The sequence below is a fragment of the Poeciliopsis prolifica genome, unplaced genomic scaffold (genome assembly GCF_027474105.1).
Source record: "Poeciliopsis prolifica strain line A6 unplaced genomic scaffold, Auburn_PproV2 SCAFFOLD004, whole genome shotgun sequence".
In the NCBI taxonomy this organism is placed as follows: Eukaryota; Metazoa; Chordata; class Actinopteri; order Cyprinodontiformes; family Poeciliidae; genus Poeciliopsis; species Poeciliopsis prolifica.
The window spans coordinates 17,391,706-17,417,505 of NW_026562379.1; the positions used below are offsets into that span (position 1 = coordinate 17,391,706).

At 37.5% G+C, this 25,800-nt stretch overlaps 2 protein-coding genes across 3 annotated transcripts in view; one reads left to right on the forward strand and one right to left on the reverse strand.

The window, feature by feature from the left end:
* Positions 1–1,469: 1,469 nt before the first annotated feature.
* On the reverse strand, positions 1,470–4,609 carry blvrb (biliverdin reductase B). The gene is made up of 5 exons (XM_055027815.1): positions 4,403–4,609; positions 3,163–3,324; positions 2,257–2,346; positions 2,014–2,145; positions 1,470–1,907 (listed from the first exon to the last, which is right to left on the reverse strand). The coding sequence occupies exons 1-5, from the start codon at positions 4,485–4,487 to the stop codon at positions 1,753–1,755; spliced, it is 624 nt and encodes a 207-aa protein (XP_054883790.1). The 5' UTR covers positions 4,488–4,609; the 3' UTR covers positions 1,470–1,752.
* LOC129358717 (spectrin beta chain, non-erythrocytic 4-like) overlaps positions 3,373–25,800 on the forward strand; it is a 77,936-nt gene continuing 55,508 nt past the window's right edge. For both annotated transcript variants that reach the window (XM_055027811.1, XM_055027812.1), the window contains exons 1-10: positions 3,373–3,463; positions 5,632–5,915; positions 16,307–16,464; positions 17,207–17,358; positions 17,703–17,876; positions 22,175–22,266; positions 23,075–23,155; positions 23,270–23,385; positions 24,270–24,382; positions 25,374–25,561. In XM_055027811.1, coding sequence (XP_054883786.1) covers positions 16,320–16,464; positions 17,207–17,358; positions 17,703–17,876; positions 22,175–22,266; positions 23,075–23,155; positions 23,270–23,385; positions 24,270–24,382; positions 25,374–25,561 — 1,061 coding nt within the window. In that variant the 5' untranslated portion in view covers positions 3,373–3,463; positions 5,632–5,915; positions 16,307–16,319. The remainder of the gene's footprint in view (positions 3,464–5,631; positions 5,916–16,306; positions 16,465–17,206; positions 17,359–17,702; positions 17,877–22,174; positions 22,267–23,074; positions 23,156–23,269; positions 23,386–24,269; positions 24,383–25,373; positions 25,562–25,800) is intronic.

Sequence of the window (25,800 nt, forward strand, 5' to 3'; positions counted from 1 at the left end):
TTTATGTTAAGTACCAATGAGCAGTCAGTATCTTACTTGTAGAGGGCAGCGGCCATTTTGATCTCAGTTTGGATGATCAGGGAGAAATGCTCACATAAGAGTGTAAGGTAGAGGTGAGCCAGTCGATCGGCCACCGATCATAATCGGCCGATTTCCGTGTGTATAATCGCCGATCAGCAAAACTGACCACATTTATCTCACTTTGCAGCCTGCGTGTTCAGCTTATCTCCTCTTTCCTTCACACAGCTGAAGCGCAGCAGCAGCAGCAAGTCCTAAACGATGTCGTGTGAAACTTTAACGCTCTGAGTAAATGAGGAAAATTACCTCTGGGGCGAAGTAGGTCAAAATGCATCAACACAACGAATCTAATGAAGCATTTAAAAAACAAACAGGTGACGGAGTTTTGCAACATCGAGGCTCAATGCAGGAAAAAAAGACATCTGGAGGTTGTTTTTTTGTCAAACACTCAACAGGAAGACGGTCAGAAAGCTCAGCAAATAATCTGAATTAATAATCTCAGTGTTTGAGCTGGCAGTGTAAAACGCTGGGATCTGCTCTTGGACCGCCGCTCAACCTCCACCTGGCAGAGAATCTCACACCGAATGTTTGCTTAAAGCTGCTACATGCAACTAAAACAACAAAAATATTTTACATATGCATTAAAACTTTTGCTATTCCCTAAAATAAGACAGATAATCTCTGGTTCCTCCCTGCAGAATTACTTCAGTTAGTCAGAAGCAGCCAATCAGAGCCAGCATTAATAAGCTGGTCAAGCAATCAGGAAGTTATGATTTAGTAACTCAGGATTGTTCATTTTGATGCAACCTGCATTTGACTTTGAATGAATGTTTTCTTATTTCTTGACATTATTCTATATAGGCAGTGTTATGAGATTAATTTGACTCGTGTATAATTTATGATAGTCTTACTATTGCAGGGTTTTCAGTTGTCCTTTTGACTGAATAGCTGGTTTATTGTGCCTGCAAGTATTTAGCATTTTAGGTGAATTTATTGCCAGATAATTTTTCCATTTTGCCAGATCAGCATTTATACCCAACGCGAAAAATTAACAACCGTTCCAGGTGATCAGTACTGATCGGCCTTCATGGGTGATTGGTATTGAAACCTGATCAGAGGATCCCTGATCAGGTCTAAGAAAGAACTGAACAGCCAGAGTTTGGAAATGGCTTCAGAAAGGGGGACGGGCAGTGCTACACAAGGTTGTGATTGACAGCGCCAAGACCAGCCTCTGATTTGTTGTTTCGAGTTCGCACTGGGAGAAGGCAGAGGAACTAAATTTTTTTCACAGATCATTTGTCTCATACAACACTGTTGCAACATAGCAATCGTTTCAACAAATATGGAAAAATAAATATATATATATATATTTTATAAAACTAACTGCAGCTTTAAGTGAGTGAGTGAAACTTCTCATTAGAGCTGTATAATTTACTCAGTAAATGATGAAAGACAGAAAAAGGACTTTTATTATCAAGAGCTGTAAAATGAATCCAGAGCAGAATAAAAGTATCATATGTTGCAAAGTTTGGTAACAGGATACAATCTTGTGCTATGGCTGTAAAAGACAAGAAAACAAAAAGATCTGAAACATGTTTTGCTTATTTACCAATGAGAAAGGTGGAATTAATTTGGAAAATCAAAAACATCTCTTGATTTATGTGTTGATGTTCTCTTTTTCGTTTAGATTTTCAGTGTAAGTAAAATGTTGGAAGCATCTGCAGTTTTCTGGGATTATTTGTATTCTCCCCAGACTCCCACAGTCTTTCTGTCCCACTCCGACGTGGACAGACACTTGACAAAGAAATGTCCAAGATCGTGCTTGGAGATGGCTCGTCCTTTCAGCATGTTTTCTGTCGCCATGTAGCGCTCCGTCAGAGGAAGGTCCCCTGCAGAAAACCCAAACATGTTACAACTTTTTATTAGTACATACAGGAATAAAATCCTGTCATTTAAAGGAGAAAAGTTACTGCTAAATACTTCCTTTCTACTGACCAGCAATGTGAGGAGGCATAACAGCCACGTAGTCGAGCCCGGACGTTTTCAGAACCGCGTACATTCGGTCATGATCCTCGGTGACTGGGACCAGGCGAGGCGGGACTTTGGCGCGATCCCACAGCAGGAACGCTGAGTGGGAAATAGATGGGATTATGTGATAAATATGAAAATTAAGATATCATGTTTTTCTTGTAAAATTCACTCACATTAGCTAAAAAATGGCCTCTTTAAGCCCCTTACCTGACATGCAGCCGATGACTTTGCGGATTCCTCGTGCTTTCATCGCCTCCACGATGTTCTTGGTGCCTTCAGACATCATGGTGGTTGGGCCTAATTAGCAAAAATACCATCAGTTTGTGACTGCAATAATAAATATATGCAAATCTGAGCTTACATGTATAAAAACAACAGATATTTTGCCGATTTTTTTTTCTTAGTAAAGATGAACACCCTGTGACTCAACCAGCGTTACCTTTAGCAGACATTTGCCAATACAAGGACAAATAAATAATAGAGACCCCAGGATGGACCTTGGGGAACCCCGCATGTGATTTTCATCACAAAAATTTACCTCCTACCACAAAGAAATACCTTTTCTTTATATGAGATTCGAAATAGTCCAAGAGAGTTTGTGCTAGAATATTATCTTACATAAACCAAAAGGACAAAGGTGACCCTTAGTGACTAACTTGCAGTATTATATCCTGGACAAGCAGAACTGTCATAAAGTAAAGTTTTTGCAGGAAAGAATTGCACAATGTGAAGAAAGAAAAATGCACACTAACCAGTTCATGGAGAAAAAAACCCCAATGTTTCAGTAGGAAATGTTTTAGCTGAACAATCAAAATAAGCAAAAATTCATCATTTACATGAAAAACATTCTTTGACTTTTCTATCCTGTTTGCCTTCAACACAAATTTAGCAGCTTAACTCTTTTCCCCATTTTTGTCCTACAAATTCCAGCTATTGGTGGAGCCAATAGGAATGGCGGAGCCAATAAGAATGCGGCTCTGGAATTTTCTAAATATGTCGGGGGCGGGGCTTAGCTTTCAGAGCGGGATTAGCTACACTTGAGTCATGGAAGTCTTCAAACCTGTCTTTCATTTATGGACACAAATATTTCAGCTTTTTTAAGAGAAGCCTTACTGAGGTCACTCCTGGTTCCAAGGATGATGATGACTGCGTCCTGGCCTTCCAGAGTCTTCCTCACATCGTCTTTATTCAGGACGTCACCGACCACCACTCTGGACGCCTTGTGGTCCGCCGGCAGCTTGGACGCGTCCCGCACCAGGACTGTCACGCTGTATCCTGGTGAAAAACAGGAAACTATTAATATCAGAAACGGTCAAAGTCGGATAATTACAAACGCTGCTGATCCATTACCGAGTTTGAGCCATTTTGAGACCAGAAATGTCTCTAGATGAGAATAGCTTCACTTCATTCAATTGTAAGTTGTGTAACAAAGAATCTAAAAAGACGTTTCATTTTATCAGTAACGTCCTAAGAATAGCTTCATTTATTTAACTAACTTGTGTAACAAAAAAATCGAAAAAGCCGTTTAATTTTACCGGTAACGCCCCAAGAATCCCACCCTTTGTGTTCAGGCAAGATAGAGAACAGCTATCGCATTCTTATGACTCGGCAAAACGCCGACCTAACGGTTAACATGACTCAGCAGATTTCAGAGTGAGCAGAAGGAAATGAAAATGCTGCTAAAATAACTCTTTTCTCATCACATGACACACGATTGTGTTTTTACAGCATCCTGTAAAATGCTTGGAGTCCTTAGGACTCAAATTTGTTATAAGACTATATAAATAAAAGGTTACATAATATACATGCAACCTGATTGGTTCAGAAAGTAAAATAGATCAAGGTAAAAAATATATATATTTTCAGTTCCTACAAGTCAAGTGAAAGCTTATTTCACATTTAATTTAAAATGCAAATCAGTTAATTATTATTATAATGTGAAAATGTTTAGCCTTTTCAACCATTTATATTTGAACTGTAGTTTTTTTTTGTATTTGTTCCTTTAAAGAAGCAAAATTCTTCATATTTTCAGTAAGACAAAAACAAATAAGCACTATTAATGTATTAATGTCAAAACTTACATTAAAAGTGAACTTTTGCATGGAATCATTTTTAACTGTATGTTTTATTATTTTTGTACATATAAGAATGTACAAAATACATTCTTATATGTACATAACTTTTTTTTTTTTTTTTTTTAAAGTTATGTTAAAATTAACCTTTGAAGGATTTTTATGTACTCTTATTAAAAAGAAATCCGTTCACATGTTTCCCATTTACCCCCAGCAGCCTGTTTTAATGAACATCCATAGTCCCCCCGTCACTCCCGGTCGCTTCTCCCCGCAAAGCTCACCTGCAGCCACGGCTTGCGGCAGCGTCGCCAGCCCGGTCATTCCCGTGGCCCCAAATATCGCGACATTCTTTATGGACTCCGACATTATTGAGAAGGACTACTTGACATTATTGGAACTAGACGAGATTTAGACACAGCGGCAATCTTACCGAAGAACAGCAAGGTTTAAGGCGTTTGAGAAAGTCCTACAGAAACACTTCCGCCGCACAGACTCCGCCCTCCTGAAGATTTAAAGGAGCCGCGCAGATTTTCCGCTTCATTAACTTTTATTATAGCGTTATGATCATAATTAGTAGGACACATTTTTCTACAATCTGAAAACTGACTGTCTTTTTAAAGTTTGGAATCATCACCACAGAGGAAAAATAAACCAAGCCGGCCCAAGGCACAAGAAAACAAGGCATCCAACCTCTAGTTTTATAAATGCTAAAACTATAAATCTGAAATGTTTAGATTTGTCTGTAAAATTTAAGATTTAGACAATCTGACAGGTTTACTTTTTAAACTTGTTCATTATTCATTTGTAAATGTTAGTTTCAAGATAATTCTTAATATTGAAGATGTGGCTACAAACTTAATATTTAGCCAGAAAGATATATCTTTAAGGTAAATCATATTGCCAAACAAAATATTGACTTTTAAAGCCAAATTTCAAGCTCAAAACTAAATTCTTACACTATGTAGCTTCAAACAATTTAGTTAAAAAGCGAAATATTTAACTTGGCAAATAAATATGTACGTTAAATATTTAGATGTTGAAAACTAGAAGTCACATTTTTACTTTTGAAACTCTGAAATTTCCTATTTTTTTCTTGAAAATTTCTGAGATTAAGCTCAAAATTTCTGACAAGTTTTCACTTTGAAATTCAGAAAAATCCTTTTTTTCTAGGCTATTTCTGATATTAATATCTCAAATTTATCAAAATCTCATAGCTAATGTTTTTGAGTTTTTATTTATTTTAAGCTTTATTTTTTTGGTGGTAATTTTTTCCATTTTGTTTTTCTATTTTTAAGACCCAAAACAAACTGACAATATATGTGTAAAAAAAAAAAAAAAAAAAAGAGTTCATGTGCGCCCCCTGGTGGTGGCTGCTGGTGTAATTGTATGATTCTCTCTCTCTGTCTCTCTCTCTCTCTCTCTCTCTCTCTCTCTCTCTCTCTCTCTCTCTCTCTCTCTCTCTCTCTCTCTGTCTCTCTTTCTCTCCATTGATGCTGCTATTTCTCTCCAGTATCACCGGCGGAGAGGAGGAGGAGGAAACGGAGGACGGAGCGGCCGTGTCAGGTGGAAGCGGAGGACCTCTATGGATATCATCATCGCCCTCCACCGGCTCTCCACCGACTGCACCTCCCGACCGGCGTCTCCCGCTGCTGCGGCCGCATTGTCCCCGCGCCGCACGCTCCGTGCGTTTGTCCCGATGAAGCGTTTCCTGCGGTAGCCTCCCCCCCGCATTCATCCCCGTTCCGCTTATCGATCCAAACTCGAGCAAGCAGCAGTCCGAGGGCGAATCTAACGGTAAGGCCCCAATATTTCACGGTGTGGCTTGAAAAAAAAAATAAAAAAAGCTATATTTTTACTGTGTCATTCCTTGCGTGAGAGGAAGGACTCGAGGTGCGGGGTGTGTTTTTTATTGCAGGGAAGCCGGCCTGCATTTGGGTGCAGGTTACCGCAGTGATCCGGTGGATTGGACGCGCTGTTTGACGTGTTCACACATGTGTTACGTGATCCACGCGTGGAAATAATTCACGCTTTGGCCGGCTGGTTTTGATCGTCTTATTTGTGAATAGAAACAAATTGGAGAGCGGAATGGCGGCCTGGTTCGTGGAGTTTTGTCGTGTTGCTGCATCTTTTTGGGCTTCTTTAAGGCCTTCAACTTGCTATCGTGCTTGGTGTGTTACTTTATATTAGTTTGGTATCAACTATTGGATATCATCGTCTTGCAGCACATACACAGTATGGAAATAGTTAACAACAGGGGTGTCCAAGGTGTGGAAGAAGGACCAACCTATGGACTGATTTTGTGTGGTTCATCAAACAAATTTTCACCAGGAAACTTTATATATATGTATAATTACTTAATCAAATTCATTGTTATAGAGAAAATATTACAAAATGTTACAAAAATGCAAAGTAATTGTGTTTTAAACTTCCAATATTATGTAAAATCAACATTTTTTTAGCATTATATCACTGTAAATACACAAGTATCCTATTGAGATTTATCTAAAAACTTCTAAAGAAACGCAAATATCTTAGCACTTTTGAAAAAATATAAAGTAACTTACAAGTAACTTTTCAAGAAGAATAGGAGTTTGCATTGGTAGATTATTTCCCTTATAACTATCAATATGAAGGAGTAATTGACTTACAAGATATTATATCAAGCTGAAAAACATATTTCAACATTAATAAGATATTTGCACTAGAAAATATAGAAAATACTTTGTAAGATTTTGTTTTTTTTCAGTGTATAATGTTATTCCCTCATCAGAAACAGACCTGGATTGTTGCTTTGATTCTTTCATGCATGTTTGAGGAATCATTGAATTCCCGGCCAACTTCCCCAAAGCTCCTCTTTCCACCTCAAACAGTGCACCATCCGAGCTCCTCCAGACTAGCAGCAGCAGCAATTAGCAAACACCTGGTGGACCTGAGAGTGATAACCTTTTAAACCAACCACTTCTCAGACCTAAGAGTGGTTGTTAACAGCATAAAGAGAAGCATTGTTGTGATGGTTGAAGTTGGTGAAGGTGGAGTTTCTGAAACAGCAGTAGGTTCTTAAAAAGACAGCAGGCCAATTTTAAGGCGCCAAATTGCAAAAACCCATGCAAGTCATGTTTCATATATGAAGCTTTCTTATAGAAACTAAAAGTAACTTGGTTACCTGATTGTGATTGTTCAGTCACAATCATGTGAATGCCAAGTGGACCAGAGACCGCTCCAAAATCAGGAAGTGGACTATGGTGCAGGGCGTTCTGGGTAAAAACAACCAAAAGCAAACGCGCAAGTTTAGCACTAGTGGGAGAAATGACTCATGGTCTTTAGCTAAAGGCTAAAGAGAAATTTTGCAACAGCTAAAACCGGATGTTATTCCATTTTTGTTTACATTTTGGGAAGAAGAAATTTGCACTCAGGGTCTTCTTCAGAGGCAGTGAAATGATTTTGTTGATGAGTTTAAATGAAATTGGTTTATTTTTCAAAACTGTATTGGAAACGCTTTTTTCACATCATAAGAATCACATGACAGAACTGGCAGAAACCACAAAGAAGAAGAAGACAGGAAGTAGTTGGAGGGTGATGGTGCAGCGTTTTTTTAATCCACCAAAATATTAGTGGAATATCTTTCCAACATTTGTACTGAAAACGCTGCTTTTTGTCTGAGTTTGATCCTGGAGTTGTTTTGAGATGGGTGAACATCTTTTACTTAAATGTTCTGAACTGAACGAGTGCTTATTAAACTAAACTGTATGAAAGCTTATTGATGGAAACAATGGTGGCATGTTTCTGTCTGCTTCCTGCTAGACCTTCCTGCTAGCTGGCTGTGACTGATTAAAACTGGCAGCTGTCGCTCTTTCTTCACTCTGTTCATCTTGGTGAAATGCTCCTCTCTTTCTTCCCTTTCTCATAATTCTCATTACTTAATCTCCCTTTTCAGTGTTACTTTATTTCTTTTAATCTCCATTCTTAGCCTGCCTGTTTTTGTCCTACCCTTCCTCCAAGTATTTTCTGTCTCGGCAGCTTCGGTCTGCATCTCTCCTTTTTCCTCTTCTCCTGCAGCTTATCTCTAAATTTAACCTCTAAATAAAAACTGATCAAATCCGTCAGCCTTATTCTGAACTATTCCAGGATCTCGGTGCTGAAGAAAGTCCATCTCACATCAGAACAGTTTATCATTAAACAGAAGATGCATTTACTTCAGATGTAAATGCAGAAGTATTAACACCTCTTTAAAGTATTTCAGTGTGATATTTTTGTTGTGGTAAACCAGCATAAATGCAGAGAATTATGTTAACTTTGACAGAATTTTTTATTTTAATTCGGCTTTAGACCAAGTTTGTTAACTTTGAAAATGTTTAGCACACTTAGCTTCTCCTACAACACAACTACTTTGCACCGTTTTTATGACATTTTGATTTTATTTTATCTATAATAATTAATTAAAAACAATTAATTGAATAGATATAATTTATTTGGCTGTCTTTGTAAACTTTAAGTTGAACAAAGTTTGACATCTGAAGTTTATGCACATTCAGGCTCTTATTTTGAAGTCCGTTTACACAACAGTTCTGTTTCCCCTTCGCACTTTTTTTAGTGTTAGCAAAACAAGAGCTCCCGGGCAAATGCAGCTAATGTGCTGACTACTATTTTATTCACCTGAAAGCAAGCCAAAGGTGCAGCAAAACCAGATGTGTTCGATGTATTAAGAACTTTAAGAAACTTGAAGATTCTTTACGTGAAAAACTACCATTGTTCACACTTGAAATGTTTCTAACCACCATTGTTACAAACATGGCAAAAACGAGTACTCAGATCTTCTACGTGTGTTTTCACACCTGATAGTCTGGTAGACTTAGTTCAACTTGGGACCAAAGTTGCTGTGGTTCTCTTTCACACTGAACTGTGTCAAACCTGTTCCCCTCTTCACCTGTGGGGGCACTGCACCAAAAACCACTGAAAGAAACAACACTAAAACCTCTGAAGAAACTGAGCGCAACTTCCTTCTTCACCAAATGTAAACAAAAATGGAGTGGCATCAAATTTTAGCAGTTGTAGAATTTCTCTTTTATCTTTAGTTAAAGTATATGAGTCATTTCTCCTGCTGGTGCTAGGCTAATGCGTTTGTTTTGGTTGTTGGGTTTCTGTTGACTGAGAATGCCCTGCGTTTAGTCCACTTTCTGTCTCCAGTTCAACTGGCGTTCACATTTGCATTCGAACCGAACCAGTGTTCACTTGAACCCAACCCAGACTGAGGTTTGTGTTTGCTGTTTGGTCTCCATCAGACAAACAAACTGGACGCTGTAGACAAATAGGAACTGGATCAAATTGGACTGAACAGGGCTGGTGGGAACGCACCATAAATCTCAAAGAAAACCAGCGACTGTGAACACTGGGCACAGTAAATTTGGCAGCTAGACGGTTCCACTGCACCATTTGGTGACCCAAAGAGTTTGCTTCAAGGGCACCAGCAGCTTCAGTGTCTTATGAACTGAAAATATCAGAGTGTTTGTCTCTGCGGTGGCTTGTTGGCTCTAAAGAACACAACTTTTTTACAGCAAGGTGAGCAGGACAGTGGTTGGAGTGTTGATGGAGGGAGAGGACAGTGTGTGTGTGTGTGTGTGTGTGTGTGTGTGGGCCTGGTTTCATCATAATGTGACGTAGTTTGGTTACTATCAGCGGCTGCATCAAGGCTTTGTTTCTCTCTTATTGATGTTTTTAAATAACTGTTTCTATTTACCTCTTACTTCTAAATTATTCAAGCATTAAAATGCCTCTGTTGCATGAACTATGGTGCTGGTGCAATTTGACCGGAGACCGCTCTAAGAGAAGGAAACACAGGGCATTCTGGGTAAATGCGACCAAAGCAAACTTGCTAGTTTAGCGCCAGCAGGAGAAATGACTTGTTGGTCTTTTACCAAAGATAAAAGAGAATCCTACAAGCGCTAAAATCTGACGCCACTCCAGTTTTGTTCACATTTTTGACAAAAGAAGTTGCGCTCAGTGTCTTCTTCTGGGATTTTTGTGTAGTTTCCTGCAGTGGTCCTTTGTGCAGCGCCCCCTATCTCCAGACAAAGTTTAGTTTCTGGTGCAAATATCTTACCACACTTAAAATGAGAAAAACCTAATTTACAAGTAGTTTTTCTTCATGATTAGGAGTTTGTTTTAAGTCAATAATTCCCTAATATTTCCCCTCTCAACATAGAAATGGTTCACCAAACACAAAAAACAGGATTCTTCTACACCGATCTCATGAAATGACTCATATACTTTAACTAAAGATAAAAGAGAAATTCTACAACTGCTAAAATTTGATGCCACTCCATTTTTGTTTACATTTGAAGAAGGAAGTTGCGCTCAGTTTCTTCAGAGGTTTTAGTGTTGTTTCTTTCAGTGGTTTTTGGTGCAGTGCCCCCACAGGTGAGGAGGGGAACAGCTTTGACACAGTTCAGTGTGAAAGAGAACCACAGCAACTTTGGTCCTAAGTTGAACTAAGTCTACCAGACTATCAGGTGTGAAAACACGCTTAGAAGATCTGGATTTAAAAAATAAACAGAAGTAGAAATGTCAGATTAGAGTTCACCTCTTTCTCCAGGTGGCCATTTTTAAGCTCTCTCTGGTTTGTAGGGCAGCATCATAAGAGAAAGGTTGTTTACTCAGATTGAGTACTTTGTTTCCCCCCACGGCGGTTTGAGTGGGTTTGCGTGATTGCACTTCAGATGCGTCTCTGTGTCTTCAGCTGTATTAGAAATAAATACCTGCTTTTCCAAATTTTTGTGCTGCAATTTTTTTAGGGTTGCAACTATCGGTATTTAACACAAATAGTGTGTCTTCTGACTTGTTCTACTTTAAGTTGAGATATCCAATGTAGGAGTAAATAGATATAAAGTATTTCCTCTTAATGTGGCTGACATATGCTGTTTTTCCATATATTTTGGCTAAAGAAATTAAAGGGCTTTTATCTGTTGGAGCACCTCTGGACTTAGTGCTAGGATAAATATTTATTTTTATTGCAGTAACATTACCTCAAACTGAAGATTGTGGAAAGGTACAACTTTTAATTGGAGCAAAATTGTACAAGAGAAAATGTATTTCTCAGGGTGTTAATTTTCTTTTTAATTGGACATAATCTTTGTTGGGGCTGAGTATTAGTTAGCAAGATGAAATTTTACCTTACTGGTTAATCAGTGAGATAAATTGCTTGATAACTAAACTTTGGCTAGCAAGCAATTTATCTGCTAACTCATATTAGCAAGCTAATATAACATTCACAAGTTAATATTAGTTAGCTTGCTATCTAATATTAGCAAGCTAATACAATTAGTGAGTGTTATTGCTTGTTAATATTGGGAAACAATATCAGCAAGTTTAGCAAGCTAGATTAGTCCACAGCTAAATGGTGTTCTTGCTATGTAAGTATTTATTTTAAAACCTAAATATTTAGTCTGGAGCTACACATTTCGTTTTGAATGAATACATACTGCAGTTAAAGCAGTCTCTTATCTCTGATGAAAATGTGAAAAGTGCAGTATTTTTAACCAGCTTTCCATTTTTAAAGCTAATCAAAGCTGATTTAAAGACGCTTTGTTCATGTTTTCATTGACCTCTGTGGTTTAATTATTTTCTCTTATTGACATGTAGAAAAAGACTTCAGTCACTTATGTGTCTTCAGTTGTTTTTAAGTGTTTTGTGGCTCTAGTGGCTTTTATTCATTAGCAGCTCGACGGGGGGAAGGGCAGCACTGCAGCCTGGCCATATAACACAGCTGATCCACCACTGAGCCGCTCGGCTTCCCTCTTTGTCAGTTTTTAAGGGATTTTCTGTTACCTTATGAGGAATCTCTTTGCAAAAATTAAACATCCCCTTGTGTTATTGTGGATACCCTCAGTTTGTTATGCCTTGTTTCTCGCTAAACCTCCTCCACCAGATGTCCATCAATCACTCAGAGCTAGAGGGACTTCTCTAGTCTGCGTGTGTGTGTGTGGGTGTGTGTGTGTGTGTGTTATCCCCTTTAATTATTGGACTCAGCTGTGCAAGAATCATTCAGCCTCAGGCAGGAGTTGACGCCACGTCTGAAAATCTTCGTTTCTCTCTTTTCTCACCACATAAAAACAAATAAACAATGTAATTTTAAAAATATACATTAATATGAATAACTAATATGGATATAAGGAGAGAAACATGCATGGAGGACTAACTTATAAACCACTGGTCCAATCTTTCACACCATGTCAAACATGAGATTCGGGGGGCCAAATTTTACTCTGAACGTCCTGCCCGATCATGACCTCTTGACCCCTGAAGTGATGCTTTTTGTCAGTAGAATGAATGACTGAGACATACTAAATTACATCACTCAGTTAGTGCAGCTTGACACCGATTCTGGCCAGAAGCTTCTTCTTCTGTGGTGTCAGAGAAATACGGAGGTGTTGAGGTGCAGAGGGAGAGACTTATTAGGACTTTAGTCCTAATAAGTTTAAATATCCTGTCCAGAAATAACTCTGCTCTCATTCGTTTTGGCCTTTAGGCTTTTGTTTCACACAGAATTACCGGTTCCACAAAAACCTGTGAGAATTGAATTTAGCTGTAACTTGACTGATGTCCTAGTTCAAGTAGAGCTGGGTGATGAAACAATAATATATGGTGGGAAATAAATATATCGTCTAAGACAAACAATCTTGTTGTTGTTTGCAGATGTGCAAACAACAACAACAACTTTGGATTGCGGAAACGCAATCCAAAGGTTCCTGCTTGGGATGTTTGGATGTAAAAAACTAAATAACTATGAAAAATTAATACTGTTCATCATTTTAAGACGTTAAAATTGATGTAATTATTTGTATCCATTAGTTCAAAGATAAAGTTCAATTCAAAACTACTTTATTGATCCCAAAGAGAAATTAAATGTTGCTATAACTGATATTAATAAAATATTTTACATACTGTTAAATAATAGCAGAGGCTAAAAACACAGAATTAAAACTCAGTAAAATAAGGTAACAACTGTTAAATGCCATATTAAAAAAACAATAAAAATTCAGTTAATTCAAACACATTTGACAAATGATTCAGAAAATCCATTAAAATGGGCAATTAAGGAAATTAAAGAAAATTAAGTAAAAATGCATTGTGCTCTTGAAACAGGTTGTGCTGTTTTGTATTTGAAGAACTTGAACTACAGCAGATTAAGCAGCGTGTCTGTGCTGCTCCTTTTCGTCACATTTATTAGCTCCAGTTTGCAGCTTATTTCTCCTGCTGTTCTCTTTCACTGGCGTTACTGCAGTCCCTCGTCTGCCTGATCATCACATAGAAAGATCCGTAATGCTTTGCCGCTTTTCTCCCCGGGGAAAATGGCTAAGTGCTCAACAGCCCCTCCTCCCCGCGACTCAGCCACCATGCTGACATTTCCTTACTGGCCACTGGGTCGCTTTTCTGCTTCAAGGGACAAAACAACGGCAAACATGAGACTTTATTTATTGTTCGGCTCTGAAGATTTATTCAGAAACCAGAACAGATGCTGGGAAAAAAGGGAAGATGATCAAGAAACTCATGAAACTATGAAATGAGGCGTCTATTTTATGGGTGTTTTGTCACAAAATGGGTTAAATACTATGGCAACTCATCAGGAGCATTGTTGACAAAAAAAAACAACAACAACAAAACAGGAAATACATTTACACAAGAAAAAAATAAAGGAGATTAAGCTAATAACAAATCTTGGAAAACAAGTACATGTCTGAGTTTCAAAAGTTAAAATTTTTAATAGAAATAAGTCAGAAATTTTGAGATAGATCTGACATTTTTCAGAAAAAAAACAGAAAATTTCTGAGTTTCAAAATCAGAACGTTTCTGAGTTTTGAAACTCCAAAGATTTTGAGATGAATCTCAGAAAATTTCTGAAGGACTTTGTATTGCCTTGTTACTGAAAATGTGATATATAAATAAAATTACCTTTATTCTTCTTTTGCTGCTAGAAGCATAACCAGATTGTATTACTAAACCTTTACTTTCTATAAAACATACTCCAACATCAGAAAAGCTGTTATATTTGTAATTTTCACGTTTTGTGAAAGTTTTGATATAAATGAGGATGTACCAGGTCAGAAGGTGATATGTGTTCAATATTTGCATTTAAAATAATCCATCCCTTCCCCCATTTGGCCTCCATTTGACAGAAATTGGTAAAAATATAGGCCTTAATTCCCAGTGGGACCCCACCATGCATAAAACACACGTCCCCCCGGTGGAAGAAGCAGCATGTTCTTCAGTCCTGCCAACCTCAAAGAACAAACAGAGACACCAGTTTGTTTTTTTTCTCTCCAAAAATTTATACAAATTTAATGACACCCATCATAAATAGAGATACACAGATAGAGGATTCTTAAAGAACGACTGCTAGCTATTCACTTAAAGGAGAAATATATAGTAAAATTCACATTGTGGATGTTTTTGTACTTCTACGAAAGTTTCTATTCCTTAAAAATAACAACCAGCCGTTGATGCCGACAAGTTAAAGATTTATTGTCTGGAAAATGAGCCCGCTTCAAAAACCTCTGCAAAGTAATCAGCAGGCACTGCCCCGTTACCTAGCAACCCCAGCAGAGTTCCACCCGTTACCTAGCAACCCCAGCAGAGTTCCACCCGTTACCTAGCAACCCCAGCAGAGTTCCACCCGTTACCTAGCAACCCCAGCAGAGTTCCACCCGTTACCTTTTAGGAAACATTTCCATTTGAAATGGGCTTCTTTAGGACACATCAGTTACTTTAAAAAAGTGATTTATATCACAAAGTAACTGTATTTATTAATTGTTTCCAGTGTACAGATGTAAACGTTGAAGAAAAAACTAAAAAAAAAACATCAATCATTTGTAATTGAAGTGAAATCATTTAATTTTGTTGCTTATCTTTCAGAGCCAGGTTCTGACAGTAGTTACTGTTGGTTCTTGAATATCAATTAAACCAAATACAGATTGAATATGATTAAATATGTCATTCTTATCATTTTAATATTTGAATAAATAGTTTACTCTTTTAAATTCCCATCAGTCAAAATGACAGCAGTTGCCTTCCAGGAGGGAAATGTTTGGGCGAGTTTATTAAAGAGTTGAAGAAATTCAGAGTTTAGCTCTACATGACTGCATGGAAACTGCTGAACATTTTCTTTTGTAGAAGTTATTTTCATCGCTCTGTTTTTAGCTGTCAGAGGAACAAATGGCAGGGAGGACGCATCACTCCCCTCCTCGTTTTTTAACAAACATCAGAGAGATTTTATTTTTAGCAAAGCTGCACTCTTTGATGCTTACATTTAGAAACTCGCCCCTCTTAACCGACAAGAGTTACCTTTTATATTAGGGTTGTGAGTTATTATTTAAGACTAATCTTTAAACTGAATCTTTTAGTGAATGTTTCTGTGTATTTTTCATGTTTTTTTTATCTGGTTGAGGTTAAATCCAAAGTCAGGAGGTGTTTGATATTAATAACAGCCCCTTACCTGGAAACTGAGCGTTCATGTCATTAATGAAGTCAAAATAAGAGGATAAAGTCGTAACAATGAGAAGTTGTATTATCATTGGGACTTTTCTTGTTAATACGACTCATAATATTGTGAGAATAAACTCTCAATGGCAACATTAAAGTCATGATAATACAAGAAAAAAAGTTGTAATATGAGAAGTTGTAATATTGAATAAAAAAGTAATGAACGTACAAGGATGAAGTCATAATATTGTGGGAAAATAGTCATAATAATTCAAGAAAAAGTTGTAGAAATATGAGAAAAATGACGTAAAAATGTAATCATAATGAGAGAAACAGTTGTAATAATACGATGAAAGTCAAAATATACGAGAATGAACCCGTTACCAGAAGAAAGTCGTAATATCAGGAAAATGAAATAGTAATTTTACAATTCAGGCATGAAAAACGTTTTAAAATTAAAATGTAATTAACTTAATTAAAACGTTAATAGAGTCCATCATTATTTTGAAGACATTACGAGTGTTCTTTATTGTCCTGTATTTCTGGAATGTCTGAAGCAATTCTGAGTAAAGCAAATAATTAAGGTTAATCTCAGTATAAATGCACTTTAAAATGTGTTTTCTTGGGGTGAAATCTCATGAATGATGTCTTTGTTCAGTATGTTTATGTCGTTAGAGCCTGTGATGCTGACTCTGACCCTCGGTGTGCCGCAGGGCGTTGTGCGCGATGGCTAATGCCTCTCCAGACCTGGACAATGCAGAAGCCCAGCGCCAGCTCAACAACAACAACCGACCAATCGGCTCCGGGTTCTGGGAGACCGAGTGCACCAGCGCCAAACTGTTCGAGTGTTCCCGCATCAAGGCTCTGGCAGGTCAGAGGTCAAACCAAAGAGCTAGTGAGTTAGTTGATTCCACCAACCTAGCTTAGCTACTTGTGAGAGTTTGAACGACTGTAACCTTTTCTCGACATTTCCCAGAATGCATTGTGGTTCTGGATAGGAGTTCAGTGAATATTCTATCAGATGTTTTATCTGTTGATCTTATTATTGGTCTGTTTTCCAGCCATAATTTAAAATATTTTAGCCTTAAATAGATTTTAGGACATTGTTTGGATTTCAGTGCAAACATCTTAAATCAACCGTTATGCAGGTGGTGGAAGATTTCAATTTGATATATACAGGACATTATAAATAACATTTATTATTATTATGATGATAATTTGGGCTTGTTTTGCAGCCGCCATGTGGTTAAGCAGTCAACTATGAGGAAAATACAAAAAATAAACCAAAAACCAGAAGAAACCAAAAACTGTATGTAGCAGCCTAGTCAAATCAAATCACCCTGATTGAAATGCAGAAACAGGATCCGGTAGTCCAACTGATGCAAGAGGTAGCAGCTGCTTTTGGTGCCTTGAAGTGTTTGTTTTTCTAAGAAATTAAGATGTTTCATTTGTTTTCATAAAATGTATTTAACTTGTTATGTCTTTTTGCACTAAATGATGATAAATGTGTCATATTTTATTAATTTAAAGCTTTTTAAAACCAGATAAGTTTGAAAATAGTGATTGCCATTTCAAATCTTTTCCCATTGACGAGTTCCTCTCTCATTCATCAGATGAGAGAGATGCAGTGCAGAAGAAAACCTTCACAAAGTGGGTCAACTCCCACCTGGCCAGAGTGTCCTGTCGCATATCTGACCTCTACAACGACCTTAGGGACGGCTACATGCTCACCAGGCTGCTGGAGGTTCTCAGTGGGGAGCTACTGGTGAGAACGCGACGCTAACACAGCAACGCTTTGTCACATTTTAGACTCTCACCAGTAAATGTTAGATTATAGCTACATTATAATCCAGCAATCCTTTTCTGGTCTTTATTTTTTAAATCAGTTTAAAAAGTCTTAAAAAAATCTTTACGTAAATAGACGTTTATATCCATGCTTTTAATTTGAAGACAGTTTACGCAGCAGAATGTGGTGACTGAACATAAGTTGATTAAATGTTTTTAAAAATCATCCTTGGTGTATAATTAGCCATGCTAATGATGTTGCAGTGATAATAGTCCCTGTCAGGTGAAAGTGAAGCGGTGATGAGTCCTTCTGTTCTCCCGTAGCCGAGACCTACGAGGGGTCGCATGCGGATCCACAGCCTGGAAAACGTGGACAAAGCTCTGCAGTTCCTGAAAGAGCAGAGAGTTCATCTGGAAAACGTCGGTTCGCACGACATCGTGGATGGAAACCACCGCCTCACGCTCGGCCTTATCTGGACCATCATCCTTCGCTTTCAGGTAAATTTCAAACTCATTAAATACTCTTGGAGCTGATCCGTTTTATCCGTTGACATGCCTGTTCGATGATTCATAGAGAACCGGCGTAAGAATAGCAGGTAAAGGTGGATATCTGACATTGAAGTTAAATAAGTGTTACGTCTACTGGCAGACCACATTGTTCAGTCTTCTTGGTGAAACTTACACCAGAGTTTTGGGAAAAGAGGTTCCAAATGTTTGAAAGAGAACCTTGACTTTAACTAGACCTCTATCCTTGGAGTGCTGCTGAACGCTTTATTGTTCTCCAGAAGCCATATTCTGTGGAGGAACTGCAGGGTTCCTTTCAGAGATTATCCGGTCTCTGTGTCAACAGGTTGAACCCGTTTCGGGTTGTTGGGACTCTGTCATGGCGGGTCATTGTCTTTTAATTTGTTTCTTGGGCTAATGGACTGGATCTCAACACTAAAGGACCCTGAATAGCCAAAATCGTCTGTCATTGTTTCAGCTGGATGATGAAAATCGCAACATGTTGTTCTCAGCCTCTTGTCAACATTCTGACAGAAAGTGGTAGCATTACCCAGTAAGCTCAAAGGCTACATGTTAGCTTCAATATGTTGTAATTTTCACATTACCCTAAAGTTGTTTGTGATATATAATCTTATAGTCAGTCCAAAACATTTATATTTTTCATCTAAATGATGATTTCACTTCCTTAACTCATGGCGCCTGATGAAGCAGGAAAGCTAACCGACAGCCTATAAATGAAACACAATAAGTCAATTTTGTGGACCTTGCATGTATATATATTGGAGCATAAACACACAGAAATGTCTGACAATATTTTATTTTAATTTACAAAAAACCAAACATCATGTTGTATTTTACTGTTTTATTACATCTGAAATATTTTTCTTTCAAATAAAGTCTGTTGTTAGAGGTAATGGAGTCATGAATCCCCTTAAAAAGCTGCAGGATGTGAGTGTTGGAAAAGTTATGTCTTCCTGTTTGCTCCTCTTATAAAATTTACTTTTTAAAGTCATCTCCTCATCAAAATATACCTGGAGTGTTGCTTTGATTCTTTCATGCATGTGTGGGAAAACTTTAATCACCATGGCAACCATTCAGCAGGGTGGCCCTAGCTCCGCCTTCGAGGATGAAGCTGCGCCCCCACTGTGCTCCTTCAGACTAGCCAGCAGCGATTAGCAAACACCTGGTGGAACTGCTTAGCTTGTTACAGGAGCTGCTTCTCTGTGAAAACATTAAAGGGTTAATAGAGGAGCCATGTTGTGATGACCTCCTGAAGGTGGAGCTTCAGAAAGAGCTGGAGTTTTTAAAGAGACAGAGGCCCAATTTCAAGGCGTTAAGTAAGGAAATAAAATTTATTTTAAATCATGTTTGATATTTAAGGCATTTTTAAAGCAACTGAACTTAATATTTACTTGATTATGGCACTATGTTGCATTATTTAACTTAAATGATTAAAATAGTTACCTTATGTTTTTGCAAGTACATGATTAGCTGTGCAATAAATAGCCTTTCTGGTTATCTTATATGCTCAGCTCTGTTGCCTTCAGGATAAGTGATCAGATGTCTGACTCTGGTATATAATCAGCCAGTAGCAGCATCATTATTTATGGTGCAGTCTGAGCGTCTCAGTTTGGGGAAAGCGATCACGGCTGCTGCGTCGTGTTTGTGCGACAGTGACGGCCATGTTTGGCTCAGCCTGAATGTCACTCAGGAGCCCAGAGCTACTGCAGCAGCCGGTTTCTGGTGTGTAAGTACAAAAAGCCTCCAGCTTCACTTAAATTTGCCTCACTGCTACAGCGTTGCTTTACTGCACAGTGCTTGCTTCGCAATATTCATCCCGTTCTGTAGATTTCACAGAGAACGGACCGTCTCTGGGGACGCAGCAGTGTCACGCTCGGAGAGGCTACTTGCACATCTAAGAGAATTATTGTGTTAATAATATGTGTTACCTCTGTAGCCCAGGGGACTGAGAAAGAGATGAATGATGTGTCTGGGCTGATTCAGAAGGATTTTTGGAAAATAGATCCAAGTCTTCAATCTGTGCTCCTTTAATAACAGAAAGTTTGGTTCTGATAAGAAATGAGACAGACATGCTGGACACTTGCAAAACCAAAAACTGTCCAATGTAAAAGTAAGAAAAAAAACAAAACAACGATCACTATTTTAGTTCAATGCTAAATCAAATATTTATACAGTATAAATAATTAAATTGATCCTGCTAGCTGAGAGGTTGGAAAGATGTTCACATATTGTTTGAAATCCTTAACCTTTGGTTGTGTTGCCTTCCTGAAACCTTTTCAGGTTCTAATATCTGCACTGGTAGTAAAACCTTGAACAGATAAACGTGAGGTCAATAATTTAATGCTTTTAATGTTTTCATCTGCTTTTATTGAGAGTATTTTAACATTTCTATATGTTATAATTCTGTGGATTGATATATAAATTATGCTATCAATATAAAATCCATCTAGATGGATAGATCTAGCTATCTAGATCGTCTCCAGTAAGTATTCCTGCGTTATTTACATTTAATGAATGTTTTGGCGCGAAAGAATGTGACATTTTCCTAAAAACAACAAAAGGAAGACGAGCTCTCAGCCGCCCATGTGGCTTTTCATGCTGCATTTTTCCCTCTCATCTCATTTCAACCTCTTTTCTCCTTTCCCTCCTGCCTCTGAGGTGAAAGAGAGAGTTTGCTTTGCCAGGTCAGCAGACAAAGCACTGCAGTGGCTGCACACAGGCAGAAACAGGGCGAGACAGACAGACAGACAGACAGACAGACAGACAGACAGACAGATAATTGACAGGAAGGGAAGAGGTAAAGCTAACATATTTACAGAATAAATGCAATAAATTTGGAGGTAAAAGTATTTATAAAGGGTTAATGCACACATGTGCTTTGTTTAGCAAACAGGAAGTTGTTGTTGAAAGTGAGTCAGATTCTAAAAGTCTGTTTAGTGATATTAGAAAAATAGATTCAATTGGATTTATGATCCAAAATATTCAGGAAAGCTCTCGACATGTAAATGAAACGAGTGTTTATGATGTTTTTCCTATTATCTCTTTATGTTTATCTACTTTACATGACCTATTTATCTTTGTTTACGTGTCCTCTAATGCAAGAGTGGGTTTGTGCCTCTACAGCAGCTGGTTGTAGGGTGTCATGTCCCCAATTACCTTGTATCATGTCACTGTCACTGGCAGAGCAGGCTTTGTTAACAATCTGGGTCTAATAGCTTAAGGAAACAGTTAGCATTGAAGTCACAATTTCAATGATTTTGCTTTAAATTCACATTTCTTATTCACTTTCTGACTGATGATGCAGGCTGCTCTTTACAAATGATAATCTGTTGTAAAAGGTTTTGCTTTATTGTGGATTTTCTCGTATTTAGAAGCTCATAAAAAGCATCAATTTTATTTATATCCATCTAAGTCTTTCAAGAAAAAGATTTAGATTTACATGTCTTCATCTTTAGCTGTATTTTTTCCAGCCAGAATTATGTCAGAATGTTGTGTTTACAGCATATTCCTAGAAAGTTGAGTGGAAAGAAAAACTGATGGGAAAAGGCAGATGACCGCAGTTTTGAAGGATCCGCTTAGAATATTTTTTGCCCAAAAATTCGATTTGTGTCACATGCTATGTGAAGCTATACTTATCAGAAGCTCAAAATTGAATTTAAAATAATATTTTGTTTATTGATCTTATGTAATATTTAAAATGTTCTGAAATGCTACATTTTCATAATCTAATTATTATAATTACAAGAAATATGAATGTGGAATGAATCTAAGAGTTTTACCTTCTGAAATAAGGGATAAAAAACACAAAACCTTACCAAGTATTTTGGTTTAGTTTATAGTGCACATTTCTTAGTGCTCTAAAAATAAGACAAAAATAAAGAAGCTTGTTTAAGTCAATAATTATTAATTTTATTTTTAAGTATTAGTTCGACTGGCAGATTTTTTTCAGTCATAACGAGATTTTCTATGTGACAAGTGAATAAGTATAAAACCAGACAAAAATACTTGGTAAGATTTAGTGACTATTTCTGTTTATCTCAGCTGTTTTAATGATTAAGTTTTATATTTATTGTTTCCAATGATCAAACCTTTCAGGCGGTAACCCTGAAACTGGAGAAGCGTCACACACTAACTGGTTAAAAAATGCATTACTCAGCAGTTATTAGTGATTTAAGATCATGTAATCAAACTATTCAGACTTTATGACTGATCATCGGTGGATAACATGTCAGAAAAGCTCTGATCTTGTGCCTCACTGTGTTCCTGCTCAGATCCAGGTGATCAAAATAAACACAGCGGACAACAGAGAGACCCGCTCCGCCAAGGACGCGCTGCTGCTGTGGTGCCAGATGAAGACCGCAGGGTGAGCAGGACCAGGACCCAAACTCACATCCTGCAGGTTTAATGACAGACATTTGGGTCTCAACTGTACGGAAGAGGATTAGTGCCACTGACATGTAGACTTTTTTTTCTCAGAACCTTTTCTTTCACAATTCTAACTTTTTTCTCTGGATTTTGACTTGAATGTGAGAATGTTTTTTTTTTTTTTGACTTTTTTCTCAGTTTTTAATTTTTTTTCTCTGAATTCTGACTTCAATTTTCTGAAATCAAGTCATAATTCTGTTAAAAAAGTCAGAATTTCTTTTTCTCCAGTGGCACTAATTGTCTTCTGTACAACTGCTTCTGAAAACAGCCCAACTGCTTAAAAACTGTTTGTGGTGTTTGTAAAATTTCAAAAACCTTCTGGAATCACCTTTATCCTAGAAACCCCAGGCAGAATTCCAGCACATTTGGTGAGCTGGTTTTACTGTTTTGTGCTGTACAGTGGTGTTTAGTTGTTGACTCATCATTCAGAAATGACTCTGCATTTGTGTTGGTTGTGCAGGAGACACTACTAATGCTTTTCAAAGATGTATGTTTGTATAATTTTAATCAGACTCAGGTTGTATGGATTTAAAGTGACAGAGGCCCTATTATAGCTCAAAATAGGCAGAACTGAGCAGAATAAAATCTCATTATCTAAGAATAATGTGCAAAAGTATTTAATTTATATCAATGTAACCTGTTCAAGGAAGCCCTTTAAACAAAGATTTCACGTCTTTACTTTTAAATCTGCTCTCCTTCTCCGTGCCGAACCTTTTGATTTGACAGATCTTTAATTTCTGCTGCAGGTACCCAGAGGTCAACATTCAGAACTTCACCACCTGCTGGAGAGACGGTTTGGCCTTCAACGCCCTCATACACAGACACAGGTAGCAGCTGCTCAGCCTGGGCCGGGTTTCCACCACAGATGTGACACAGATGTTAGTTTCCAGTGAGCTAAAATAAATTTGTTCCATGAGAGTGTGTGTGTTTCCGCCCGGCAGACCGGACCTGATAGAGTTCCACAAGCTGACGCGCTCCAATGCGACGCACAACCTGCAGCAAGCCTTCAACGTCGCCGAGCACCACCTGGGTCTCACCAAACTCCTGGACCCAGAGGGTGAGGAAGATACCGTTTGATGGAAAATTCTAAGTTCCAATGCTGCTCTTTCGGTTTGGTGCAACAAATACAGCATTCTTTTAAAGCTCAAATACATGCAAAACTAAGTATAGTTTGTTTTATGTCAAATGTTTTAACAATTAACTTAATTATCCACCAGAAAAAACTTCAAGCCAAATAAAAATGCAGCTGATGGTGGAAATAAATTAGCCAAAGTCCAAATCCAGCTGCCTGTGGAAACATTCAATGCACTGCAGCAAAGTCAGTTGACTTTATTATCAATTCATCGTTCAAATTAAAAGTAAAAAAATCCAATGAATTCAAATTCATCAATATCTACTAGACATAGTGAAACAAAATGAAGTTTCTCACCAGTGAAACTGAAAACATAAAAACACCAACCAACCAAAAACAAGAACAAATAGTCATTTAAAAAAATCTTCTATACAATCTATAAAAAAACACAACAATACTTAAAAACTAGATGCAATAAACAATTTTAAAAACATATTTTTTGATTTTAATTTTAGAGTTTTAACTTTTTCCCTTAGACTTCTGACAAATTTTCTGAATGAAAAGTTATAATTCTGAGGGAAAAAAAGCATGCACGTGGCAACAGTGGGGAGGAAAAACTCCCCTTCAACAGGAAGAAACCTCCAGCAGAACCAGAACCTGGGCTCAGTACTGGCCACCATCGTCCATGACCGTATGGAAAACTAAACCTGGAACATTTTCTATGTTCATGAAAGTAGAAGGCTAATAACGTTAGCAGTTGATATAACAGGAAATGATTCAAGTTAAAGAGTAGTAGAAGAAGAAAGTGAGGAAAAGTGGTGGGTTGTTCCTCCATTGGCCTGAGCTTTGTTTTCTTGTCTTTCCTCCAGACGTGAATACGGAGAATCCAGATGAAAAGTCCATCATTACGTACGTGGTCTCCTACTACCACTACTTCTCCAAGATGAAGGCTCTTATTGTGGAGGGGAAGAGGGTTGGCAAGGTAACAGATGCACCTTTCACTCACAGACATCACAGGTATAACGCTGTCAAAGCCTGAGGCGGTGCAAGAAAGTTCAAGTTGGGATGATTTTGACTTTTTAAAATTTTATTTGATAAAAAAAATATATTTTTGGAAGAAATTTAAATGGGCACTGCCAAAGTTGGTTGGAATCCAGATGATGATTATCTGATGCTGGAAATTAGCAACAATGCTAAGGTTAGCTTCAGTGCCATCACTGCCATGTGAACTTGTATTGATTTACTCTGTTCAGTGTGTTAAATATGGCTAATATATAACAAATTAGCTAAAATGCTTATTTTAGCAGTAGACTGTCATTAGCATGAGGGCCATTGCTAGCACACGGAATGACTAGCATGTTGACACTACCAGTAGGATGTGAGTAATCAAGAGCAGGTTCACTAGCAGTGACCTAGTCCTCTGTAAGTCACTGTTAGCTAAAATTAAGTGGATAAGCTAAAGCTATGTAAAATGCTAAGGTTACCTTAAATGCTGTTGGTAGCATGTGAGCTATCACTAGCGTGTTACATACAAATTAGGAAGCAGAAAAAGTTTATGTAAAAAAATTATTTGTAAATAAAAAAATTATAAAAAATATTCAAAAACTTTAAAAGTCAAAAAATAAGTAAAAGTAGCAACTAAAATATAAAAAGCATTTATTTGTATTTATTTATTTAAATTTTTTTAAATTTTTCGCTCGCTAATATTTGCCACCTTTTCTTGTCTGAGCTGTTTTTGTTTTGCTTTTTTGTCTAAGTTTTAGTTTTGCAAACACCAGTGAGAAAATATGAGTCAAAAAGTAAAGTTGTTTATTAAATTCTAATATGTAATATAAATGCATTTATTCTGATTCCTACACTATATTACTGATTTCACACATTAAAATATGCAAATAAAAAAGAAGAAAAATTGTCCATATCTTGTCAGGTTTTCTTTTTCAGTGATTATATATTTTTTTATTTCTCGCTCTCAGGTGTTGGACAACTGCATCGAGACAAAAACCATCATCAACCGCTACGACGCTCTAGCGTCGGACCTGCTGGAGTGGATCGAGAAAACCATCGCCATCATCAGCAACCAGAAATTTGCCAACTCACTGACTGGAGTCCAGCAACAGCTGCAGGCCTTCACAACCTACTGCACTATAGAGAAGCCCATCAAGTATGAAACCACATTCTGTAGTTTCTACAGTTAGCAACTACCACAGCAGCTAGTTGCTAACTATTAGCATTTTTCTGTTTCTCAACACAAAAGTGCAGAAACAAACCAGATTAATAGTTTCCTTGAGTTTGGTTCTGAGTGTGACTTTATTTTTTGCTTTAAGTTGTGAAAAAATGTAAAAAAAAAGGAAAATCTTGTCAAATGATTGGATAACAGAGGTTAAATTTATTTATTTGTGT